This window comes from Callithrix jacchus, chromosome 1 (assembly GCF_049354715.1).
Source record: "Callithrix jacchus isolate 240 chromosome 1, calJac240_pri, whole genome shotgun sequence".
Taxonomy (NCBI): Eukaryota; Metazoa; Chordata; class Mammalia; order Primates; family Cebidae; genus Callithrix; species Callithrix jacchus.
In genome coordinates, this window is record NC_133502.1 from 200,611,734 (window position 1) to 200,636,763 (window position 25,030).

A 25,030-nucleotide genomic window follows, 5' to 3' on the forward strand; every position below is an offset into this window, starting at 1 on the left:
TGAGCATTTGCAACAACCTGCCTGTGATGTCTGCACATCTCCAATAACTTCTCCACACTAACTCTTATCACTTCCCCCTCTCTGCACTCACTAGGGTGAAGCCTGGGTCCTGGGTGCACAGGCAGGCAGGTGGGCTTGAGGGGATTCAAAGCAGCTAAGTGAAGAGAGACCATCAAGGGTGAGTCAGGCTGCAGCCATGTGCTCCCCTCTTGGTCACAGGTCAGCCAGGCCATCTTGCTTGTAACAAGAAGTAGTGCTTCTCTTTTGATCTTGTAGGGGAGTCAGTTGGGTTTTCAGAGCTATTTATTTTGGGTCAGTGATTTACGGAGATGCCAGAATAATAACACTAGTAATTTCCACGTCAAACAGCATCACTGCTCCTCCCCCCACCTTTTTTTTTTTCAAAGAGACCAGGACTGAACAGAGGTGATCTTTCCAGATTGTTTTTAGCATGGAAGACTTTAAGGAAAGACTGCACTTAGTGACTTTCAGGGTCCTCTGAAAGAAGTCAGAAGCCATCAGCTAGGTGCAGTGGCTTATACCTGTAATCCCAGCACTTTGGGAGGCTGAGGTAGGCAGAGCACCTGAGGTCAGGAGTTTAAGACCAGCCTGACCAACATTATGAAATTCCATCTCCACTAAAATACAAAATTAGCCAGGCGTGTGGTGTGTGCCTTTAATCCCTGCTCCTTGGGAGGCTGAGGCAGGAGAATTGCTTGAACCTGTAAGGCAGTGGTTGCAGTGAGCCAAGATCCACCACTGCACTCCAGCCTGGGCAACAAGAGCAAAACTCCTTCTCAAAAAAAAAAAAAAGTAAAGCATCAAATTCACGTCAGGCTTTTGAGCTGAATTCCAGCAGGGATGGTAAAGAAGTGTAGATGTTCGGAAGTTTTTTTGTATAACTACAGGTTTTTGCTGACTCATATTTTTTAGAAATAGTTATGAAGTACTTACATTTTAGATGATGAATTTTCTTTTCTTTCCATTGCCCCATGTCCCACCTTTTCCTTTTGTGGTATTCTTTTGTTCCCAAATGGTCTTCAGTTTTCTCTCCTCCTGTGCCTAAGTGATCCCAAATTCAGCAGTGAGTCTGCATTCCAGACAGCATAAAAGAAAGTTAGAGAGTGATGCTGGCTGAGAAGCTGCCTTCCTCCAGTCTTTGGTGGGCTGTCAGGCTCCTTGGAGTTTTATTCTTAGGCTCATTGCGATTGATTTGTACCTCAAGGCCCAGCAAACGCAGAGTTGTAAGGTGGGCAGAAACTCATTCTTTGCAAATTCCCTTTCCTGTTAGCTCCGATGGGCATCTGCCTGGGGGTGCAGACCTGTGCTGCACAGATGCCCCAGAACCCAGCTTTCAGGGGAGGAGGAGGAGGAGGAGGAGGAGGAGGAGGCCTGGGGCCTGAGTGCATTCCTGCCTTCTGGTAGAACTCTGGTTTTCCCTGGAGATGCATGGATCGGGGAGCGAGCCATAATTGACTGACACCTGTCTAATAAAGGGTGTGTGTGTGTGCACGTGTGTTCATCTTTGTTCTTGTCCTCCCACCTCTCCTCTTTCACCCTCTGAGCATGCATCACAGGCTGCTTATCCCTGGCTTTGCATGCTGCCAGCAGAGCAGTCCAAAATGGCAGCTGTCTATCTACCATGTTGCTGCCTTTGATCCTCTGGAGAAGTGGCCGTTGGCCAAGGCTCCTTACTCCCAGTGAGGCTGGGTAGTTGTTTCTCTTGTTTGAGGAGCCTGGCCTCTGTGATCACAAGCTACACAGAGGGCATTGCCTAGGTGGGTGTGGCCACGGTTTTTTTGGATCAGGACTAGCCCATTGTTAGGCCCATGTATTCTCGCAGATCTCTTTTGAGCAGCATCCTTCTGTATACCTGGTAGCCTTGAGTCTGAGTGGTGAGGCAGCCAAATATCCTTGGCCCCGAAGTGAAAGTGACATGTGACTTTGCTAGGTAGGGACACCCTCCCTACCCAGCTTGTTCCTAGACTAGAGAGATGAAAGGATTTGATCTCGAGGAGCTCCAGCACATGCAAATTATACACAGCAAAGTTTGTTTTTTGGAGTTGGTTTCCCTACTGCATACCTGCTGGCCAAAACTAACATTCTTCTGTTTCTTCTTATCTCAAGGAATTGTGGGAACGTATTCTGCTCCAGTTGTTGTAACCAGAAGGTTCCAGTTCCCAGCCAGCAGCTCTTTGAACCCAGTCGAGTATGCAAGTCTTGCTATAGCAGCCTACATCCTACAAGCTCCAGCATTGACCTTGAACTGGATAAGCCCATTGCTGCCACTTCCAACTGAAGCTTAGTGACCTGGGTGGGCAGTGGCCATGCTGCTGTTCCTGTGAAAGGCCCAAACAGCCTGGGCAGACCGAGAGGCCCGTGCACTTTGGAATGGGGGTGTGGAACCACCTGTACAGAGTGACAGAAATTTGGGATGCACCACTGGATTGTAGATTGATTTTTCTTTCCTGTCCCCCCTACTCCCTACCTTTTCCATCTTCCTTCTCTGCCTTCAAAAAAGGAAACTCTCCCTTGGTTAATTTTTTTTTTTTTTTTTTTTTGATGGAAGACCGGAGGTTGCCAGGCCCGCTGTAACTGCCGAGCTGCCTGCTGTCAGGTGACACCGAGGGATGGCTTGTTTCTTCCAGGTGGGAGGACAGTGGTCAGAGCCAGGAGTATGGAGATATGAGACAGTAAGTAGGGAAGAAAGCCAGGGCTAACAAGCAACCATTCCTCACACCACCGCCACATCAGAGCTGGTTGGGAAGCCTTTGCTGCTGGGGAGGCTGGAAGCATGTCTGTATTCCCCAGGAGCACTGCCCTGGGCATCATCTCCTTCCTGTGAGGAGCTGAGCCAGTCCCCTCACAGATGGATAAATGGGGCTGATGTTTGGAGGGAGGGACACATGGTAAATGGCATCCCCTTATATCCCTCTTTGGGAAAGGAAAGTGTATGCTCCTTTGAGGCAGGCAAGGGGCTAGGAGTGGGTGGCCATCATGTTATCCCCCATGGGATTTTATTTTTAACTCGACCCAGATTGCCTTGGGCTCCGTTTGCTTTCAGGGGGCTGCTTCCCTGGGCTAGGCTGTGTAGCACTTCCTACCCTCAGGCATGAGTACAGACTGGCCAAAATGGTTATCCACTCAAGGCCAAAGCCTACCCTGAGCCCAGGCACACCTGAGTCCCTCAACAGTCTCTTCCTCAGCCAGCACAGGGAAATCCAGACTCAGGGTTCCAGAAATCCCCCATTCCCAAACCAAACCAATCATGGATCTTCCCTTTAAGGGGTAGAATCAGCCTTTAGAGTTACAAGCCCCTGGAAAGGGAAGCAGGTCCCTTTACAATCAGCCTTCGTCCTTCTCCTTCTCGGAACAGGAAGGAGGACTGAACAGTCCCTCTTCCCCACTCCTGGCTGTCTGAGTGGCCACTTGTCTGGCTGCTGGCCAGCAGTGAAGGGCCACTTAGAGCAGTGACATGGCCTGGAGGAGATTCGGGGTACCTTTCCTCAGTGAGCTTTGATAGGGTCCAAAAACAGCCTTAAATCAAGAATATTTGTGGTGGAGGTGGGCGTCGGAAAGGCTGGAGAAGAGTTAGGTTTGTGCTTTGTAATCTTGGCATCCCTGTATTGTGCCTGCCCTCCCTCTTGGGGAGGCTATGCTTGGCTCTGCTGAAAGCTGCTAACTGGTGACAGGGTGGATCATGGTGAGGGCTAGGGATAAGGTCAGGGAAGGCTTAAGCTCTGGCCCTGCCCTCTATTCCTCTTCTCCTTTGGTAGCAGTTCCCTGACCCAAGGGCAAGCTGTGTCTCAGGAAGGTGGCTCCTGTGCGTACCTGGGTGTGGTTAAGGCATGGCCCAGAAGCCTTCCGTGGTGCTGTCAGTCCAGGCAAAGCCCAGAGCATCTGAGCGTGTCTATGACTTCCAGCAGCAACACGTTGCTCAGAGTTTGTGGTGAAACAGCATATATTCTTTTCCACATTCTGTGTCACCTAGTCGTGCAGGTAGGGAAAAGTTGGTCTAATTGAAGATTGTGCAGTTCCTAGTGACAGGTGCCAAGAGGTTATGATACGGGTTTCTTGGGTCTGATGTACAGTGTGAATAAATGCTTGCAGCTCTTAGCCCTTTTTTGATCAATGAAGCACTTTTTTATTAATATTTTCCTTTGTTAAAGGAGGAACCGTAACTCTCTGTAGCTGTACATATAACCCTTTTCTCCTAAAGAGGAGTCAGTGCTCCTATATTTTTAATTTTTTTGTCAAAGCAAGAAGTAAATACTTTAGAATTGTTAAATATATAAATAAAGTGAATAAAGTTGAGTGTTCCGCATGGTAGCTTTTGCTAACACTTTCTAATTCTCTGCCCTGTGATTTGTCCCCTCTTCATCCTTTTTCCCTCTCAAACCGAAGTTTTTGAGGGGCTGCTGGCAATCCGACCTTTGGCAAAGGAAAGCTACAGATTTCCTTCCAACTCTAGAGCTTGGCGAGGACCCTCGCCATGATATTCAAGCACTGAACACAGATTTTGCTCCTAAAATCTCCCAAGCTAAAACGGCAAAGCAGTCAGGCATCGGACCCAGCAGCTGTTCTTCCTTCTCCGAAGAGTTGCACATGAGTAGGAATTACGACTACCTCTCGCCTCAGGCTCCATTTTTAGCTGCTGCTCTAATCTTGGCAGCCAGCACTCTGGCCCCTTCAGTGGGGGGAGTGGAAGGAGATGTGGGGTGAGGGTGAGAGAATGCTTCTACCTGTTGTTGTTGGATGATAAGACTGTGGGTGGGCAGAGAGAACTGGGGGCAGAAATGGAATTAGATGTGATTGGGTTACAGTCAACTAGAAGTCTCCTTCTTGCCCTCTCCACACTAGAGGAACCTCTGCTCCTTAGCTCTTCTGGCAGGGCTGTGGCATCTATAGTCACTTCAATACTAGTTCTTGCTCTTCACAGAGGTAGACTTTTTTTTTTTTTTTTTTTTTTTTGAGGCGGAGTTTCGCTCTTGTTACCCAGGCTGGAGTTCAATGGCGCGATCTTGGCTCACTGCAACCTCCGCCTCCTGGGTTCAGGCAATTCTCCTGCCTTCTGAGTAGCTGGGATTACAGGTATGCGCCACCACACCCAGCTAATTTTTTGTAATTTTGGTAGAGACGGGGTTTCACCATGTTGACCAGGATGGTCTCGATTTCTTGACCTCATGATCCACCCTACAGTGCTGTTGGGCATCCCTCCCATCCCATGGGTCTGTGGGTGAGATACATTATGCCGTTCCTCCCTCAGGAAGGTTGGTATTGAGGGGTGTCTGGCTTGAGTGGTCAGCCCAACATCTGCGGTGAGTTGGCTAGGATCCACAGAGTGACCTGCTGGTGGCTCAGAGCCCCCTGGGGCCATCACTCTTTGGGGCAGTCTCTATAGGGTCACTTTTTGAATGCACCCTCTGCCTAAAGTACACAAAGACCTAAGACTAGCTGAGCTTGTTCTAGTTTGAAAGCTGTGCCACCCAGCAGACATTTGAAAAAAGTCATTCTGTGGAAGGAGAGGGCACTACCTCAGCTACCTTCAATCCGCCAGGGAGCCCAGTCTGTGTATTCAGACCATGTTATGAAAAACCTGAGTTTGTGCCATAGCCAGCATGTGTGTACACCCACACCCAGCCACTGTTGTTTCTGTGGGCTAGTCCTCAGCAAATTAAAACACTGGCATGGCCTAGCAAGGCTGTTGAGAGCCTCTAAATGGAAAGCTGCTCTGGGGGTAGGAAGATGAAGAGCCAAGATGGCTGGCGAGGCAGGTCCAGTGAGGATCCAAGGCAGCGAATTGCCCTGAGGGAGGTGGCTGCATCTGGAGAAGGGCAGTTCTCTGAGGGCAAGGCCAGCTTGCTTCAGGCTGCAGAGGGAATTTGGTCTGAAACAACAGGGCACGAACTGTGACTTTGAGATGCCAGGTTGTCTTCATCTCAGAACTTTCCTATCCTGGCACTCTCATTACCTTCTTTCTATATCTTCGCCTCCGTAACTGCAGTTTAAAAAAGTTACAGCTGCCTTAATCCACTGAGATTCTCCAGGACGTACAGAAAAGTTTTCCTCTAGAAATTTTGCTCATATGCTAATGTAAGCAAAGAGTATTCTGTGAATTATGTTACTTGGTAAGTCTAAAGGAGAATGAACAGAAGGTGCTGGAGGACCTGTTAAACAATCTCTGGCTATTAAAAAACATCAAGGTGAGAATTAAAGGTATTATCCTGATATACTTGTCTGCTTGCACATGAGGCTAGGAGATCCCATGCCTGTTGAAGTTAACTCTAGCCCTGACCTGTATTGATCTTTTAAGAATGAGAGCTGATTTGGAGGTGCTGTTGCAGGATTTCATTTAGCTGCTGCCAGTTCAAGTGGCCTGTCCCCAGCCAGGGCTGCAGCTGTATCCATCTGATTGCATTAGGTGAGGGCTAAAAGTAGAATTTAAAATGGGCCCTGGACTGTGGGGCAAAGACCATCCAACTGGTGTTTTGGATAATGCGGCAGGAGTCTCAGCTGTTAGTCACATTTTCAAGGAGGTTGTTCTAAGTTGAGGTTACTGACAAGATTTCTCAAAGGCAGGAGCAGATGGGTGAGACTTCTAGTTCAGAGCTGACCCTTCTAAGCCTCTGACACTTAAACACGAGTCCTGCTGTCCCTAGCACATAACTGCACTGAGGTCTTGTTCCTCTCAGCTGGTGTAGAGTTCATCTGATGCATGTTCTCTGCAGATACCAGTTGCCTCCCTGCTTGAACAGGACTCTCCTAGCCTAGGCAGGTGTTTGGAGGCGTGAAGGGTCTGGGCAGGGGAAGGGCATCTTCTGAAATGAGTTACCAAGTTTTTAAATGCTGCTATTTTATTTACCATTTAAAGTCTTTCTATTATCTCTGAGTTATTAGTCAAGTTTTCTTACAGTGCTCATAGCAGTTATATTTGAATTGTATTTTCAGTGAAATTTGTTTTACATTGGCATTTAAAATTGGCCTTTAACAGCTTTACAGCTGGCTTATAAGATTTTTTAAATGAAAACCTATGAGGCTCAGACGCTGTTGAAGTAAACCATGTGTTGCTGCTGACAGTAGTGCTTGCCTGTTGTAACAGCACTGATTCTGCTGTAGCCTCGATGACCATTTAAGTTGAATAAATCTGTCATTTTCACCCACAGACAGTTGTTGAGCCCTGGATTTGGGTTGTCACTGTGGTTCTCCTGCCAGTGCTGTAATGCAGTCTTAGGTCAGGGTATGAATCAGTTCAGCCTCTTAGGAGAGAGGGGCTCTCAGTGAGGAGGGGGTCGGGGGGGCGGGGCCTGTTTGTCTTCCAGAGGCGGGGAACGTGGATTCCTGATGTTTAGAGGTGGAACGACCTTAGACCACCTACTTCCACGGGTTTCATACTGTTCTGTGGGGCCATTGTGGAGAGGGAGTCTTGAGGAACATTCAAAGCTTTATTAGACTTAAAAGTAAGATCTCATACGAAGAAAGGTTTTGTTCCTTAAAAGTCTGAAAATCACTATTCCAGTCTCTTCCTTTTTCACTGAGGAAATTGAGGCTCAGAGGGCCAAAGACCTCCAGATTATTAATGAGTTAACAGCAAAATTTAATAAGTCATTCTTGGCCAGGTGCCGTGGCTCACGCCTGTCATCCCAGCACTTTGGGAGGCTGAGGTGGGAGGATCACATGAGCCTGAGTTCAAGACCAGCATCAGCAATATGTTGAGACCCGTCTCTACAAAAAATATAAATAAAAACTAGCCAGTCATGGTGGTGCATACCTGTAGTCCCAACTACTTGGGAGCCTAAGTTGGGAGGATCTCTTGAGCCTAGGAGCTCCAGGCTGCAGTGAGCCATGACACCACTGCACTCCAGCCTGGGCAACATAGCAAGACCCTATCTGAAAAAGGAAAAAAAACCCAAAACTTTCCTGACTCCTAACCCCCTTCTTGTGCTCTTGGGCGTCCAGAAAGCCTTATGTAAATAGCTATATTAACTTGGTTCTCATTGAAATCTTGGAGAGGAGCTTAGGTGGTTGCTATCATGAGGCTTGAAATATGAGCCCTTTTCTCCCTCTTAACCTTCAAATCAAAAGGTTGTGATAGTCTAATCCAGTGTTTTTGTTTTTAACCTTTCAAATACATAAATATATTATTAAAATGAATCATCAAGGTTTGTCATCTTAAATCAGTGGGGTCGGGGAGGGAGCATTTTTCATTAGTGCAAATAGGTCCATTGTGAACTGTCCCAGCATCCAATTTATTTCTGGATTTTGTTTTAGTTATACAATGTGGGGGGAGTTTTATAAAATCTGAGTTTTATAGGTAAGTGGTTGCAAATGGTGGTAGTCACAGCTTGCCTGCAATCTCTTGTTATTGACAAAACTGAAGTAGATGCCTGAAAAAATGGATTAATAGAAGAATATCCAAAATGGGCTTTCAGTCTTTATCATCCATATATCAGATAAGAGATACCCAAAGGTTTATAAGCACTAAAATGACTCCATGGTCAGGGCCACCAGGATTGAGATGGCCCTGGGCCTAACGATCATAGCACTAAGATGGTGCCCTCCCAGTCAGTGACCCCTGCAAAGGCCACATACAGCAATGGAGACCTTACAGTGAAGTCTCAAGCAGCCTCAGGGAATGTGTTTTAAACCTTTGAGTGTACATAAAGATGGTTATTAATATTTATCAGGACATTACTAGTATCAGGACAAATTTTCCTGAAGCAGTGCCACAAAAGTTGCTTTGAAAACCACCAGTTTGGTGGAAAGCACCTATGTCTTAGAGCCCACAGTCCTGGGGTGGGATCCTAGCCCTGCAGCACCAGCCAAGTTGCTTGTGGGTGTATGAGGAACTCTGAAACATTTCCTCATCTTGAAGCAGAGCACTTGGCATGTAAACGGAGTGGGAAGGTGGGGGCCTAGTAATATTCTCCTTCCCACTGTCCTGTGAAATTAGATGGCATTTCTGTCTCTGGCTTCTAGCAGGCATTTCGAACAATCAGAGCCAGGCAGCACTTCCATTCCACTGCGTGTTCAAACTAGACCCTGTTCTGGCTTCCACCTTACGGGAGTAAACATTTGAAGCATTCCAGTCTGAGTTTTGCACTAAGTTACAAATGAATCACTAGCTGAAGAAAAACAAGTTCATATGCGTTTTATTTTTATGTCATTTTTTTTGAGACAGAGTCTCGCTCTGTTGTCCAGGATGGAGTGCAGTAGTGCGGTCTCAGCTCACTGCAACCTCCACCTCCCAGATTCAAGTGATTCTCCTACCTCAGCCTGCTAAGTAGCTGGGATTATAGGCAACTGACATCATGCCCAGCTAACTTTTGTATTTTTGTAGAGACGGGGTTTCACCATGTTGGCTAGGCTGGTCTTGAACTCCTGACCTCCAGGCAGGTGATCTGCTCACCTTAGTCTCCCAGAGTGCTGAGATTATAGGCATGAGCCATTGTACCCACCCTCATATAAGTGTTTTATTTTTAAATTAACATTTTTTAAAGATGGTGGTCTGCATGTGCACTGATACTTTAACAGTGTATGGAGCCAATGGGAAGTGAAACTGCTTGTTGGGGTTGAGGTAGCATCTAAGAATGCCTGAGTCCTGCCACGGCAGCAAGCTTGAGATGACTTCACGTCCTTGAACCGATCAGTTTAAGTTCATGACTAAAGATGAAGCCAGAAGATGTAGACTAACTTCGCAGGCTGAGGAGTGGGGAAGGTGGACCCAGGTGGACATGATCCCCGCATCACAGAGGCCTGGGTCCAGGCTGCATTGCTCTTAGCATCCCTTTAAGAATAAATCCGATGGGGGTCCAAAGTGGCTCCCGCCGGAGGTCATGGCACTTGTGAAGGCGAGGTCATCAGTTCAAGGCTAACCTGAGCAACCTCATAAGCTCAAACTGATTGGCAAAAAATAAATAAATAAATAAAATAAATCCGAGCCCAAGGTTGGAAGAGGAAGTCGAGGTCTTTCGTTCAGATGGCCCTTCCCACCCTCTCCAATGCCAAAGGAGCTCAAGGTTGCCGAGTATATTTAAGGCCGTGTCTTCTGAGTTCAAGCAGACATAAGTTAGTGGTGAGTGGTTGCTGTACTTTGCCAGTTGGAAGATCAATCCTTAGAACTGGAGATTCTTTCAAGTCCCCCAGAAAGTGCTGTTCCCTGCTGGCATAGGCTGTGTACTGGGGCGGCTCCCTTGGGACATAAATGTAGCCCCTGGCCTCTTGGGGGTGACCTGATTCTTTCTCTTCTCTTTCATTTGATTCAGTAAGAAGCCAGCTAGCTGCTGCCTTATTACTGCCTAACTAGAGACTAGTGTTGGGAAGACAGCAAGAAGTCAGCTTGCCAGCATGCATTGCTAAGATGAGGACATACTGAAGTGGAAACCATGAGAATGGTGTGCCTCTCAACAGCCTGAACAGTCAGGTTGGAAGGAAATGGGGTGGGGTTGAACTCTCCCTGCTCCATTGGTTTTAGAGCAGCAGCCCCCTGAGGAGCTGAGAGGCCACTACCTGGGCTAAGCAGCCCAAGCTGGTGCCTCTCCATGGACAGGATGCTTCACGCCCCAGAAAAGGGGGCAGCCACCTCTGGAAACTGTGCACATCCGAGGAGCCCCTCCTGCAGTGCCCTCCTTAGGTTGATTCAGGGAGGGGAGCTATGGGAGATGGAGTGGGAGAAAGGTCACAGAGCAGTGCTTTCTGCCTGCTGCAACAGCATCTTGGAAGCTTAGTGGGGGTGGGGACACACTGTCACCAGTAGTACTGCTCTTCCTCCTGTCCCACCGCCCCTGCTTTCTCTTCCCCTTTCCAAACACCCAAAGGTTTTAATGTGATCTCCTGGCATTGGAGACCCTGGGCACCACTACATTCAGGCCAGTGAGCAGGCCAAGCCCATGCAGCCACTGGAGGTGGCAATGCCCGAGAGGCCATCCTCAGGCACTAGCTGGAGACGCCAGTGCTGAGTGACTCCAAGGAGATTGTTTTCCTCCGGAAAAAGAAGCAAACGACCGGCACCATGACTCACACTTGTAATCCTAGCACTTTGGGAGGCCAAGGAGGGGGCAGACTGCCTGAGCTCAGGAGTTTGAGACCAGCCTGGGTGACACGGTGACACCGTCTCTACTAAAATACAAAAGAAATCAGCTGAGCATGGCGGTGTGCACCTGTAGTCCCAGGTACTCGGGAGGCTAAGGCAGGAGAATTGCTTGAATCCTGGAGGTGGAGGTTGCAATGAGCCGAGATCATGCCACTGCACTCCAGCCTGGGCGACAGAGTGAGACACTGTCTCTACCAAAAAACAAAACAAAACAAAACAAAACACATACCACTCCTTTTGCTGACATGGGCACAGGCCTGGCCCTGGGATCTGAGTGCTTGCAGTGCTGCAGGAAGTGCTCTCCTGGCACTCCCTTGTTCTGCCAAGAAATGGGGGCTGAAAGGCTCTGGGGACTGCAGGGCACTTAAAGCCAGTACCTGAACCTATTCATTTACAGAGGCATTTTGGAGGCTGTTTTCACTACACAAAAGGTTCTGTAGAATTTTCCAGTTATATTTTGCATTTTAAAATAAGTGTGTTAACATAATATGAAAATGTATACAAGGCTGGGTAGAGTGGCTCATACCTGTAATCTCAGCACTTTGGGAGGCCAAGGCAGGCAGATCATTTGAGGTCAGGAGTCTAAAACCAGCCTGACCAACATAGTAAAACCCTATCTCTATTGAAAATACAAAAATTAACCAAGTGTGGTGGCACACGCCTTAATCTCAGCTACTCTGGAAGCTGAAGCAGAAGAATCACTTGAACCTGGGAGGCGGCGGAGGTTGCAGTGAGCTGAGATCTTGCCACTGCATTCCAGCCTGGGTGACAGAGCAAGACTATGTTTCAAAAAAAAAAAAAAAAAGTTTACACAATTACAAGTGAAACTCCCACTTGCTAGAGGTAACTGAATTACCACCTTTATCTAGTGAGTTGTCTTGGTTTTGTTTTTAAAAAATACTATGCAACGAGGCTTTACTCATTTTTGTCTGTTACAGAATAAATCATGGTACAGGTTTTTCTGTCAGAAATTCTCACACTTTTGTTAGGGAACAGGAATGGTTCAGTAAGTGATAAAATGACACAGCCAGAATAGATGGTCTGGGGCTCTGTCCCACATCCATCATGGCCTCAGCCTTACTCTTTCAACCTTGTTTGGCTGGCTCCTTCCTCTGTCCCTAAAGGTGTCCAGTCCTCCAGCCTGCAGAGCCAATTCTTTCAAGTCTCTGCATACAGCAAGTACCCTGTCTTGCTCATTCCCTTAACTATGAAACTCATAGGAAGAGTGGCCAGCTCTATATGGTCTTTGCTTCACCACCCTTTCCTCCTCCTCCTGCCACCCCAACACTGGGTGTCCCCAAGGACCAGCCACACACCCTAGACCCACTCCAAACCATTCCTCCTCGCAACCATTCCACAACCTTCAACCATGATTCTTCTCCCTCTGCAGTTAGCCTGTGAGGCTTTGCAGGCAGCCCTCTTACCCGCTCCCTTGGCATTACTGCTCTGAGGCTCAGCGCTCTGCCCTCCTCCTACACTCCTGAAAGTTGAGGCCTGTTATACACCAGTTCTAAGTCCCTAGAGGCCTCCTCCTGCAGGCACCTGGGGAGACTGCAAGAGCATCAGGTGTCCCCACCTGAGCCTGTCTATTTGGCCATACTTCACATGCACCCCCGCGCAGCTCTGTGGCATTAACCTGTGGACTAGTTTTGCTGGGCCTGAAGACAGCTCAGCCTCGTCAGCCAGAGATGCCTTAGGGCATCCCCTGAACTGAGAGGCCGCAGCATCTGCTCTTCACTTTTATCCTGTTGTAGGATGCAGTCAGCACCTAGTGCAGGGGTGAACGCCAATGCCAGTTTGCCCTCCTGTCCCTCTATCTCTCCTTACCTGGGCCTACCTGAACACCCTTGTCAGTCACATGTCTTCCAGGTCTGCTCTTGAAGGCATTCCATGCCCTCTGAGGCCCTGCCAATGCCTGAAAAGCCCAGATCTAGCTGAGAACGAGAGCCTGGCTGTCTGCTCAGGCATCCTCTGCCCTGTTCTGCCTTGAAACTCCATCACGGTTCATTGCGGAAGACCCTAACCAGTGTTCTACAGAGGGTGTTGGCTTCTGACAGCTCTGGATCTGCCCTGTGTCCTTCATGTAGTAAGGAATTGAAGGCCAAGTCTCTGTACAGGCCTCACTGGTGACTCACACACATCCCCACCCCTACCATTCCATGAGATGATATGGCACTTCTATCTGTCTGAAGCACTGTTTGCCCTGAAGAACATGCTGCCTGTTAGAGAAGATGATCAGGCAGATAAATATATTTACACCCTCATCCAAAAAGAACAGGACCTGAAAAAGCCTCTTAGAGACAACCCATTTAAAATGGAGATCTGGCCTGGCGCGGTGGCTCAAGCCTGTAATCCCAGCACTTTGGGAGGCTGAGGTGGGTGGATCACGATGTCAAGAGATCGAGACCATCCTGGTCAACATGGTGAAACCCCGTCTCTACTAAAAATACAAAAAAAATTAGCTGGGCATGGTTGCATGTGCCTATAATCCCAGCTCCTCAGGAGGCTGAGGCAGAATTGCCTGAACCCAGGAGGCGGAGGTTGCGGTGAGCCGAGATTGCGCCATTGCACTCCAGGCTGGGTAACAAGAGCAAAACTGTCTCAAAATAAATAATAAAAATAAAATGGAGACCAGTGTTTCATACAGCACAGAGTGAAAAAGGTTTGATCTGAATTTAATCTTGCAAAATGAAACTATTATTGTAATAAGTATCTTTTTGAATTGACAGAATTGTATATAATATACAGTATGTTTTGAAATATGTACACATTATGGAATGGTTAAATCGAGCTAATTAACATATGCATTTTCTTTTTGTGGTGATGTGATAAGAAACACTTAAAATCTGCCCTCTTAGGGATTTTCAGGAATACAATACATTGTTGTTACCAAAGTTACCATCTGGTAAGATGGAGCCCTTTAACCTATTCCTAACTGAAATTTTGTATCCTTTAACCAGTATCTCCCACTGTTCCCACTGTTTTTTTTTTTTTTTTTAGAGACAGAGTCTTGTTCTGTTACCCAGGCTAGAGTACATTGAAACAATCTTGGTTCACTGCAACCTTTGCCTCCTGGGTTCAAGTGATTCTCCTGCCTCAGCCTCTCGAATAGCTAAGATTACAGGCGCGTGCTATCATGCCCAGGTAGTTTTTATATTTTTTAGTAGAGATGTGATTTCACCACACTGGCCAGGCTGGTCTTGATCTCCTGACCTCGGGCTAACCACCCACCTAGGCCTCCCTAAGTGCTGGGATTACAGGCGCCCTGCCCTCTCCCACTGTTTTTGTTAAAATGTTTTAACAAAAGGTAATTGCAACTATAGGCTAATTCTTTGATGATGTTACTGAGACAGGGCCAGTCTCGTTCTGTGGCTCAGGCTGGAGTGTAGTGGCATGATCTTGGCTCACTTCAAAAGATTCTCATGCCTTAGCCTCCAGAGTAGCTGGGATTACAGGCACAGGCCACTATGCCCAGCTAATTTTGTAGTTTTAGTAAAGGTGGGGTTTCGCCACGTTGGCTAGGCTGGTCTCAAACTTCTGACCTCAAATGATCCACCTGTCTTGACTTTCCAAAGTGCTGGGATTACAGGTGTGAGCCACTGCTGCCAACTGGGCTAATGCTTAAAAATATTTTAGGTGTATTTCCCTCCCCGAATTATATGATTGCAAAATAGTACATCATTTCATGTTTGATTTTTTTTTTTTTTGAGATGGAGTTTTGCTCTTGTTACCCAGGCTGGAGTGCAATGGCGCGATCTCGGCTCACCGCAATCTCCGCCTCCTGGGTTCAGGCAATTCTCCTGCCTCAGCCTCCTGAGTAGCTGGGACTACAGGCACACGCCACCATGCCCAGCTAATTTTTTGTATTTTTAATAGAGACGGGGTTTCACCATGTTGACCAGGATGGTCTCGATCTCTTGACCTTGTGATCCACATGCCTTGGCCTCCCAAAGTGCTGGGATTACAGGATGTTTGATTTTCTAGAGTGTAATCAATCACAAGATCATTTTAGGAAAAGTTACTCAAGGACTTCCTCAATTTCCCACTTAAATCCTTTAGTCTTTGATAATCACATTATGCCCCTAGGGAGCACCTAAATGGTCAGACATGTCGGCTTTCCCTTCATCTGTTACTGGACCTAACAGATCCTTATTTGCCAATGGTTACCCTCATCTGAGCAGTTTCCCAACACATTCCCCAACTGTGAGAAAATGCATATTTCACAAAACTTAAATTGTACTTTGGTACCTGTTTTGTTGTATTTCAACATCTCACAACCCATAGCAGGTGGATCATTTGGGAGAGGGCAGGGCGCCTGTAATCCCAGCACTTAGGGAGGCCTAGGTGGGTGGTTAGCCCGAGGTCAGGAGATCAAGACCAGCCTGGCCAGTGTGGTGAAATCACATCTCTACTAAAAAATATAAAAACTACCTGGGCATGATGGCACGCGCCTGTAATCTTAGCTATTCGGGAGGCTGAGGCAGATGGAGAGTATGTTAAGGAGGGAGAGATGCTTAAGTGGAGAGTGATTTTCTGTGGTTGTGTAGAGAATACTTTTCATGTTTGAGGACTTTAGCTTTCTCCACAACTAGTGGCTACGGGAACTTGGATACTGAGCTCAGAGGAATAAGAGTACATACATGCACGTCTGAGCAGGGAGCCTGCCCCTTGGGGGATAGCAGTGACTTCAACAGATGGTGTTGAGGTCAGGGTGAGCCAAGGCAAGAGGGTGGTTTTTGGGATCTGAGCCAGAGTGCATGGGTTAGCAAACAGGAAAGGCAGGAAATATCTGTTAAAAACTTAGGCCAAAAAAGTCTGTCAGGCCAAACACTGGTCTTAATTCTATAGGAATGTGAGGTTTCTGGACAGAGAATGGAACAAGATGATAATAGTTAATATTTGTTACGGGCTAGGAACTGTTCAAGTACTTTCCATGAATAACACATTTAATTATATTAACCTGAGGAGGTACTATGGTAGCCTCACTAGAAGCGAAGATGACTGAGCCAGTAGAGCTGTTAACCCCTGGCCCAAGGTCACACAGTAAGCAAGCAGCTGAGCCACGGTTTGAATCTGGGCCATCTGCCTCCTGAGATCATTCTCAACCGCTGCACTACCCAGCCTGGAGCCAGGCTGACTGGGAGTGGGTACTGGGAGGTGAGGCAAGATGAAGTAGAAAGAGCAGTAAGAGGCCACTTCATGATAAAAGACCTAAACCAGGGCAGAGAAGGGTTCAAGAGCAATTCCAAAAAACACAATGTTAAAGTACTAGTGCTGTTTCATTGGGTTTACACAGGACTGTTTCCAAAACTCAGTAAATCATGCATGAAGCAATCACCATTGCAAGAAGGAATCAGTTGCTCACTAAAATTCACTGTTTTGGCCGGTGTGGTGGCTCACGCCTATAATCCTAGCACTTTGGGAGGCCAAGGTGAGTGGATCACCAGGGGTCAGGAGTTTGAGACTAGCCTGACCAACATGGTGAAACCCCATCTCTACTAAAAATACAAAAATTAGGCTGGTGTGGTAGCAGGTGCCTGTAATCCCAGCTATTTGGGAGGATGAAGGAGAACTGCTTGAACCTGGGAGGCAGAGGCTGCAGTGAGCAGAGATTGAGCCATTGCACTCCAGCCTGGGCAACAAGTGCAAAACTCCATCTCAAAAAAATAAAAAATAACATAAAATGGACTGTTTCTCAGGAGGAGCTCCCACAATTAACAGTTTCCCTTCTAATGCACTGACAAATTGGCATTTAAGATAAATTTGCAACAGCTACCAATTCCCTCGGGGGTCAGTGATCCTGTGAGTGATTACATTATAGAAAATCAAACATGAAATGATGAAGCTAGAGCTCAGTGTCTGTCTAGGCAAGTGCCTGCATGTGCACAGCTCTGTGCCACCCAGCAGACAGAGCCCTGACCCCATGTTGTAAGACCTGTGTTCTAACCCTCAATCACTTATGGGGTGGGGGGTTGACCACTCTGCTCTGCTTTCATTTCTCACCTATGGGGATGTTTGTCCGATTTGCCCATGGGACTGTTGAGGATCCAGTGAGGAAATAGATTATGTTTTACAAAGTCTGGCTGATATACAGCAGTTAGAATGATGTCCTGCCAAAGCTTACCCTTGAACATCTGTGACTGATTTCCAGCACCTTACCTGCGTTCCAGTGTCATCTCCATGGGAGGTGGCGGGACTCCTGTTTGTCTGCTGTGCAGTCTGCCAGCTCCAAGGCAACTGCATCCCTCTTCTTATTCGTTATCTGCCAAACCCAAGAGAAGAGGGAAATAGGTCTCTCAGGGTGTGGGAAGGACTTTTGGCCACCTCCAGCCAGGACAGTCCCCAACAAGAAACACTGAGGTTGGGGTGTTGCCGGAACAGGTTTTCTGGCAAGGAATAGGAAGCTCTGCCCTGGGCTACTGAAGTCTCCAAGAGATGGGCTCCAGGGGTGGCTTTGCTTCCCATACAGGTGAGGTCCAGGCAAGCAGTCAGCAGTGCAGACCCCCTTCCTTCAGGGCTCCAGCCACCTTACCTCCATGTGGGCCAGTGTCTGGATGTGCAGCCAGTGATCCCTGAGCTTCCCAAATACAAACCTCTTGGTGGGTGCCTGTCCTGGGAAAGGAACGGCACCAGAGGTTGACTCCCTGGTCAATTTCTAATGTTTCCTCTGAGCCCCAAGGGCAGTATTCTGCAATAAGCTGCCTTGTCTGGCCTCTCTTGCATACAACTGGTCTGTACCCCACAGGGAATTAGGGTCAGGCAGCAGGTCCAGAGGGTAGAGGCATCATGCCCATGCCTACTAAACCCCCTGATTATGACCTTTCGGGGAGTATTCCCGTCCAGTCTCAGAGTAGGAGCACACATCCAAGGATCCCTCCAGAACCCTTTCCTCTGGTACCCTCAACCTTGCTCTGTACTTCAGTAGCCCTGTTTGACCCATGGGTCCTTCCCACCTGCTCTCCCCCCATGCCCCAAAGCTGCTTCTGTTGCTTCCCCTCCTCTCCCTTCCCTTCCAGCCCAGACTCCCACTCCCCTGCAAGCCATCCAGAACAGTCTCACACTAAGGCATGGAAAATGTACAAGCCAGAAACAGCACAACTATCGATCCACAGGACAAGGAATAAGTAACTTGTAAAACAGTTATCCACAAAACATAGCAACGAATCAATAAAGTAGTTACATACAACCACATGGACAACTCTCACAAAATACTGAGTTGAAAAAATAAAATATATGCTGTATGATTCCATTTTTGAGAAGTTCAAAACCAGTCAAAACAAAACTAATCTTTGGGTGTGCAAGGACATGGTAACTACAAAAGCTGAGGCCTGGTGGCCTCTCGGAGGATGTAGACAGCAGGTTACGGAGGATCTGGAGTGCTAGTGATGCTCCAAGGCTTGATTGGAGTAGTGGGTTTACAATTCAGCAAACCCTACAGATACATCTGATGTACTTTCCTACATGTATGTTATTTCATGGGAAAATAAAAAACCATCTAGCACCCCCTCCCCCCACTCGGACTTGACTGGCTCAGGGCACTAGCCCCCTAGTGTGGACACCCCTTACCCTGTTGGTCTCAGTAGGGAGCATTGGATGGGGCACTTCCAGGACCTGAGAACAAAGGGGTGGCCACAGGGGTCCCACCTTTATTGCTTCCTCTGGGGTGTCTTCCTGAGCCAGTTTGTCACACCCTGTCAGCCCCACTGCATTCTCTGGGGAGTTTGGTTGTGTTGACCTAGAGCACCCAGTTTCCTGGCTTCCTAGGGCAGCCTTACCTGATCCAGGTCTGTTTCTTACAGAGGGATCTGCTCTGATGCGCCATCTCAGTGCCCCAGGTTTAATTTAGTATCTTCTGGGGTAGTCTTGGTCTTTGTCATTTGTTTCTGTCATGTGGTCACCTGCTCACTTACTTATAGTTAGGGGGAAAGCTTACAGGGAGTCCATGCCTGGGAACATTTGATTCTAAATGAGAATGCCTGTCACATAGTAAGGTGAATTCCTACTCCATGTCAGACGCCCGTTGGCCACGGAAAGCCAGGATCCTTGTCCTCTTGGAGAGGACTGCTGAGAAGACAGGGAAGTGCGGTGAGGCCTGCAGAGCAGGCTGGTGGGAACCTGCACTGAGCAAGTCAGGAAAGGGAAGGAATGTTTCACTGAGGGATGGAGAGGGAACAAGGAAGATGCTCAGCCACTTCTTTGTTTCCTTTAGCCCTGACAACCATGCTTTATGATAGGTATTATTATTCCCATTTTACAGATATGGAAACTGAGGCACAGAGGGGTGAAGAGCCCAGCCCAAGGTCACTCAGCTAACGTCGCAGAATAAGGACATAAACTCCAGTCTAGATGATTCAGAAGCTGTAAGTGAGGAGGCTGCTGCCACAGTCATGGACAGGAATGATGGTGGTTTCACTGGTTATGGAGCAAGTAGATGGGTAGGCTCAAGAGAGGCACTAATGATAGAATTGACGTTCTGTGGACTTGGGCAGGGATCAGTCAGAGATGACTCCCAGCTTCAGCCTCGATCAACTAGGTGGACAGTGATTTACATTCACCAAGGTGAAGAAATGGGAAGAGCAGATTTGGAGGGAAAAAAATCATTCATCTAAATTTGATACATTTTACTTCAGTAAAAAGAGAGAGAAATGGGTTGATTAAATGAAAACAAGATGATTCCATGCCTAGAACCCGTCCTTCAACCCCAGCATTCTCTCACATCCTTCGTCCCTGCTTCCTTCCCACGTCCTCATGTACATTGGTACTTTCTGATCCTTGGGCCCTCCAATAAATACCCAATGCCAAGCAGATTGCGTTCAAAAGAAACGCCCAGAGGACACTGTCCTTGGCCACACCACCCACCGCCTCACCCCTGCTTTCTCCTGACCTTCTCAGGGTGGAGTTCCCTTCATCTTTCTATTCCTGAGACCATTCTCTGCATGCAGAGCAGGCTTGATAGGTGTGCGGCCTCTGCAGTTACACAGGGCCCCACACTCAGAAGGGCCCACTTTCAGTTTAATGTTCCTCTGTTGCAGGCTTGAAACTCCTAACATATTAAAGGGTCCCACACTTTCATTTTGCAGTAGGTCGCAAATTATATAGCCGGTCCTGTATGTATGTCTGCTTCGTAATGGTGCAAACCAACGTGCGCAGCCTTTCCCATTTGCGGCAATGAACCTTATTTCCATCTAAGAAGTCCAACTGCTTCAAACCACAGGGAGACAAAGCGAAAAGAGTTCAGTTCTTTTGTTTCTATGAAATACACTTTTATGTGTAGTTTTATGTTTCTTCCTGGATAATAATTTAGGAGAGAACCCTGAGGAACACGATAAAGAAATAACAAATTATAGGCCATTAACTGTGGCTAATTATTTCTTTATAGCTTAGAGTGCAGGCACATCTGAGCTACTTTGGCACTCACAATTAAAGGACAGGAGGGAGGGAGGGCTGCTTAAATACAACATAGGGCCCATGGGGAGATAAAGGGAGGAACAATTCAGTGCAGGTTCAGCATCCCTAATCCAGAACCTGAAACATTTTGAGCATCAACATGATGCTCAAAGGAAATGCTCATTGGAGCATTTCAGATTTCAGATTTTCAGATTAGGGATGCTGAACTATTAAGTATCATGAAATACAGTTTTATGTGTAGTTTTATGTTTCTTCCTGGATAGTAATTTAGGAGGGAATCCTGAGGAACAGGATATTCCAAAATTTGAAAAAATCCAAAACCCTTCTGGTCCCAGCATTTTGGATAAGGGATACTCAACCTGTAGTCTCAGTCTGGCTTCCAAAGCATAAAAGCATAGCAGCATCCAGATATGCAAATAAACTTATGGCCAACCCAAAGGTCTAGTATCTGGTTTGACTCTGTGGAAGAAAGGATTTCCTGTTTCACAGAAGCCTTTTGTTCCTTGCCCTTTATCTTCCCCTCAGCGCCGCCCCCCGCCCCGAGAGAGACAGCCACTTAGCCTAAGTTATGAAAGGGTGTGCTGGGGACTATCAGAACCCTCAAGAGAAAGGTTTGTTGGTCTGGTTTATGCTACATTTAGAAGGTGGCCCAGGACTGTTCCTACAGTCTAGACTGGAACCAGGACTCAGGGGAGGGGTGACTCGAGAAAGAGAGAGATCAAAAAGCAACTGACTGGGAAAGTCAAGAAACATTTTTGCCACTCCTGGAATCCATGAATGTTGAATGACTCAGCAGGCTGTTTTCTTTCTGGTGATGGACAGTTCCTTCAAGATGCGGCAGGGTTACAGTTCCATACTGTAATATGTTGGATAATGAGCCTTCAACTGGGTCTAAAATTAGGACTTTGACATACAAGAAAAATGTCTTCGGGTTTCAGGTTTTCTTTATCTGGTTTCCTTTGTATACTTCAGCTCTTCTGTCTATCCTCCAGAAAAGACCAAGCTGATCTACTCACTGACAGCACAAAGAATGCCGTAAGGGTCACTGAAGACAAATTGTGCTGGTTTGGGAATAAGACAAAAGAAGCCAAACTCCTCTTTCCACAACTATGTGCTAGCTTAGAAGTACCCTGGTCACTTTAGTAATTTGTTTTACCTCATTTGACATTGATCTATGATATGATCGACATGACTCACTGGTGCCTAGAGAGGCTCTAACTTGTTTTTCCTGGCTCTGTGCCCTTCCCAGAGCACATCACCACCCCACACCCCAAACTCACTCCTTCTTATAGCTTCTTACAGCTGGCTTGTGGGAAATGGGACTGGTCTGGGGTTCTCTGGTAGTGCTCTGGAAAGTGGCTATTGTTTCAGAACTGAGAGCACCGCAATGAGCAGACACTGCATAGACTGTTCTGAAGATTAAATTCCACAGATCTGGACATTGCCCAAGAAGTCCCTTCATTTAGCATGGCTTGTATGCTCAGGTTCCAGTCTTCTTATTTCTTACCTGGAGAACTCTTGCTCTTCACTGATCCATTAATTGTTGGTGTACCAATTTGTGTTTCAGCTGTGCCAAAATGAAGGATCAGGATTATCTTCTAAACAAAAAGAATGACCTCCTTCTCCTGCATCTAGGCCCTAAGGCATTTCCCTGCTCACTAACAGGATTAAAAGTATTTTCATATGTTTATTAGCCATGGTGAATTTTTCATTCTTATCTGTCCACTTTTATTGGGTTGCTTTTTCTTAACAGTTTATAAGAACCATCATATATTGGAACTTGGAACTTTTTATTAAATGTAATTACTTGTTTAAACTGAATTTTTTAGTGACATCTTTGTCAGTTATTAAGCTACTGTCTCTCAGCTTCCCACCCACCCTTCTATATTCAACTCTGGGATGCTGGAACGGAAACTGCAAAACTATAGTCCTTCTTAGCCAGCTGGCCTTCTGAGAGGTCCCGCCCACAAGAGGCTAGAGAGAGACTAGAGGCCAGGAGGAGGGTAGAAGGAGTTGCTCCTCCCTGTTTTGCTTAATGCTCCATCCACTCAGTGTTGTTCCAGCATTGGCTTCTTACCATGAAGGCAGCACTTGGTTCCAGTTTCCAGCATCTTGCAGCAGTCCCAGAATGATCCTCATTCCAACCCTTGGTGGTAACAGCGAGGTTGTATCTGTGGTAGGCAGAATAATGGCTCTCTAAAGACATCCACATTCTCATTCCTGGAACCTGTTGAGAATGTTATCTTAAATTGCAAAAGGGACCCTGTAGATGTGATTATGATGAGGACTTTGAGATGGGAGATTATTCTAGGTAATCTGGCTAGGCCATGTCATCACAAGGGTCCTTACAAGTGCAAGAGGAGGACAGAAGGGGCAGTGTCAGAGTGATGTGATGTGTGAAGGAATCAACCAGCCAATGAAGAGGAAAGAAGGAACCATAAGCCCAAGAATATGGGCAGTCTCTAGAAGCTGGAAAAGGCAAGAAAATGGATTCTCTCCAAGGGCCTCCAGAAAGAAACATAGTCCTGCTGGCACCTTGATTTTGCTCAGTGAGTTCAGCCAAGAATGGCTGTTGAGGAGCTGAAGAGCATGGCCCCAGTGGCAGTCAGTTCTAGTATGATTCTTCCATTAATTAGCTGGCTTTGGAGACAATGTGGCCCCACCCTGGGCCTCAGTTTTCTCACTCACTGTGTGCTGGGCACCATTATCTCACACAGTAAAATGGGTAGTGATATTTCTCATACTGATGGCTTTAAAGAGGGAAATGGAATATTAGATTTGTGCTTCAGAAAGATCACTTGGGCTGCAGTGTAAAAAATGGTTGGCTCTTTCTTCTTATCCATGTTTGTCCAATATCTTACCCAGTTTCAAGGCTTGGTTCACATTTTCCCTCTTCCACAAGTCCCCTCCCCACCCTGCCTGACCTCTTAGTTGGAGTCATTCTCTACCTGGTGCTCCCCATAAAACAGAGAACTATATATACTGTAAACCCCTTGAAACCGGGCATCACATTTCATCGATATGTGCTCCACAGGGATAGGTCCATGCCAGGACTGATAAATGTGTGCAGAATTATCCTCTGCACTGAAAAACCATTTTCGTGGAACCGAGGAAGAAATAATTGAGCCACTCAATACTTGTTGGGAACTTAAGTCTTCTTTTGATAAGGGAGTTTATCTGCAAGCCTCAAGGAGTGTACAATTAAGCCTACAGGATGTATTTCCCCTAGCTCTGAAAGGTTCTGATCTACCTGGAGTGCTGATGTTGAAAAGGACTGTCTGGGAAACAGGCCCTGAGGCCAGCTTGGTTTATTGTCACTAGGCTTTAATCATATCCTGCAACAGGGAACCCTGAGAGGGTTCTTTTCACCTTGCACAATACAATGTCAGCTTTGCTGAGCTGCACTATTGATAAATGGGAATGAGCAATAATGACCTGCTTTTTCTTTTGAGACTTTTGCCCATTAAATATATTCTTCCTTAGATCCAAGCAATTAGGAATTATGGAAATAAAAAGTTTTTGTTGAATACCTGTTCTACAGTTTGAAGAGCAGCTTTCCTGTTTTATAATTTAGAATAACTTGAAGAAAAAAAACAAAATATCTGTTAGCTAAGAAAAGACAGGAAAATTGTTGTGACTTCTATAGAGTCTGTAATCAAGAACAGTAGATCTAAGAAATCCAGAGATTTCCCGAATAAGTTTTCTTTTTGAGACAGGGTCTCACTTTGTCACCCAGGCTTGAGTGCAGTGGCATGAACACGGCTCACCACAGCCTTGACCTCCTGGGCTCAAGTGATCCTCCTGTCTCAGTTTCCAAACTAGCTGAGACCATAGCTTACAGGTGCACACCACCACGCCTGGCTAATTTAAAAATTTGTTTTGAGGCTGGGTGCGGTGGCTCAAGCCTGTAATCCCAGCACTTTGGGAGGCCGAGGTGGGTGGAACAGGAGGTCAAGATATCGAGACCATTCTGGTCAACATGGTGAAACCCCATCTCTACTAAAAATACAAAAAATTAGCTGGGCACGGTGGTGCGTGCCTGTAGTCCCAGCTACTCAGGAGGCTGAGGCAGGAGAATTCCCTGAACCCAGGAGGCAGAGGTTGCGGTGAGCCGAGATTGCACCATTGCACTCCAGCCTGGGTAACAAGAGCAAAACTCCATCTCAAGAAAAAAAAAAAAAAATTAAAAATTTGTTTTGGTAGAGATGTGGGGGAGGTTTGCCATGTGGCCCAGGCTGGTCTTGAACTCCTGGGTTCAAGCAATCCTCTTGCCTTGGCCTCCCAAAGTACTGGGATTACAGACCTGAGCCACCATGCCTGGTCCCAAATAATTTTAAAAAGAATTTCACTGGCGATTAGTTAAAATATTCTGGGATTAATTTTTATTACTTTATTATTATTATTCTACCACACTGCCTCTGGTAGTGTGGTGGGGACTGAAAAGAAACATGAGAGAACTTTCTGTAGTGATAGTCATACTTTACAATTGGATGCAAGGGCTGGGCACAGTGGCTCACACCTGTAATCCCAGCA

At 46.8% G+C, this 25,030-nt stretch overlaps 1 protein-coding gene and 1 long non-coding RNA gene across 58 annotated transcripts in view; one reads left to right on the forward strand and one right to left on the reverse strand.

Annotated features, from left to right (window-relative positions):
• Nucleotides 1-4,327, forward strand: part of MTMR3 (myotubularin related protein 3) — a 132,030-nt gene extending 127,703 nt beyond the window's left edge. For 44 of the 50 annotated variants that reach the window (XM_078337825.1, XM_078337891.1, XM_078337914.1 and 41 more), the window contains 2 exons: nucleotides 2,128-2,209; nucleotides 2,570-4,327. In XM_078337825.1, coding sequence (XP_078193951.1) covers nucleotides 2,128-2,209; nucleotides 2,570-2,689 — 202 coding nt within the window. In that variant the 3' untranslated portion in view covers nucleotides 2,690-4,327. Of the gene's footprint in view, nucleotides 1-2,127; nucleotides 2,541-2,569 lie in introns of those variants that run through there. The other 6 variants (XM_078337925.1, XM_078337902.1, XM_078337900.1 and 3 more) reach the window with 2 other exon arrangements.
• LOC128928810 (uncharacterized) overlaps nucleotides 1-25,030 on the reverse strand; it is an 84,332-nt gene that overhangs the window by 16,155 nt on the left and 43,147 nt on the right. For 4 of the 8 annotated variants that reach the window (XR_013522339.1, XR_013522352.1, XR_013522345.1 and 1 more), the window contains exons 3-5: nucleotides 22,575-22,668; nucleotides 22,005-22,064; nucleotides 17,249-17,351 (exon numbers count right to left, since the gene is read on the reverse strand). This is a non-coding gene — a long non-coding RNA (uncharacterized LOC128928810). Of the gene's footprint in view, nucleotides 1-954; nucleotides 1,091-7,573; nucleotides 7,723-16,161; nucleotides 16,301-17,248; nucleotides 17,352-22,004; nucleotides 22,065-22,574; nucleotides 22,669-25,030 lie in introns of those variants that run through there. The other 4 variants (XR_013522341.1, XR_013522351.1, XR_013522356.1 and 1 more) reach the window with 4 other exon arrangements.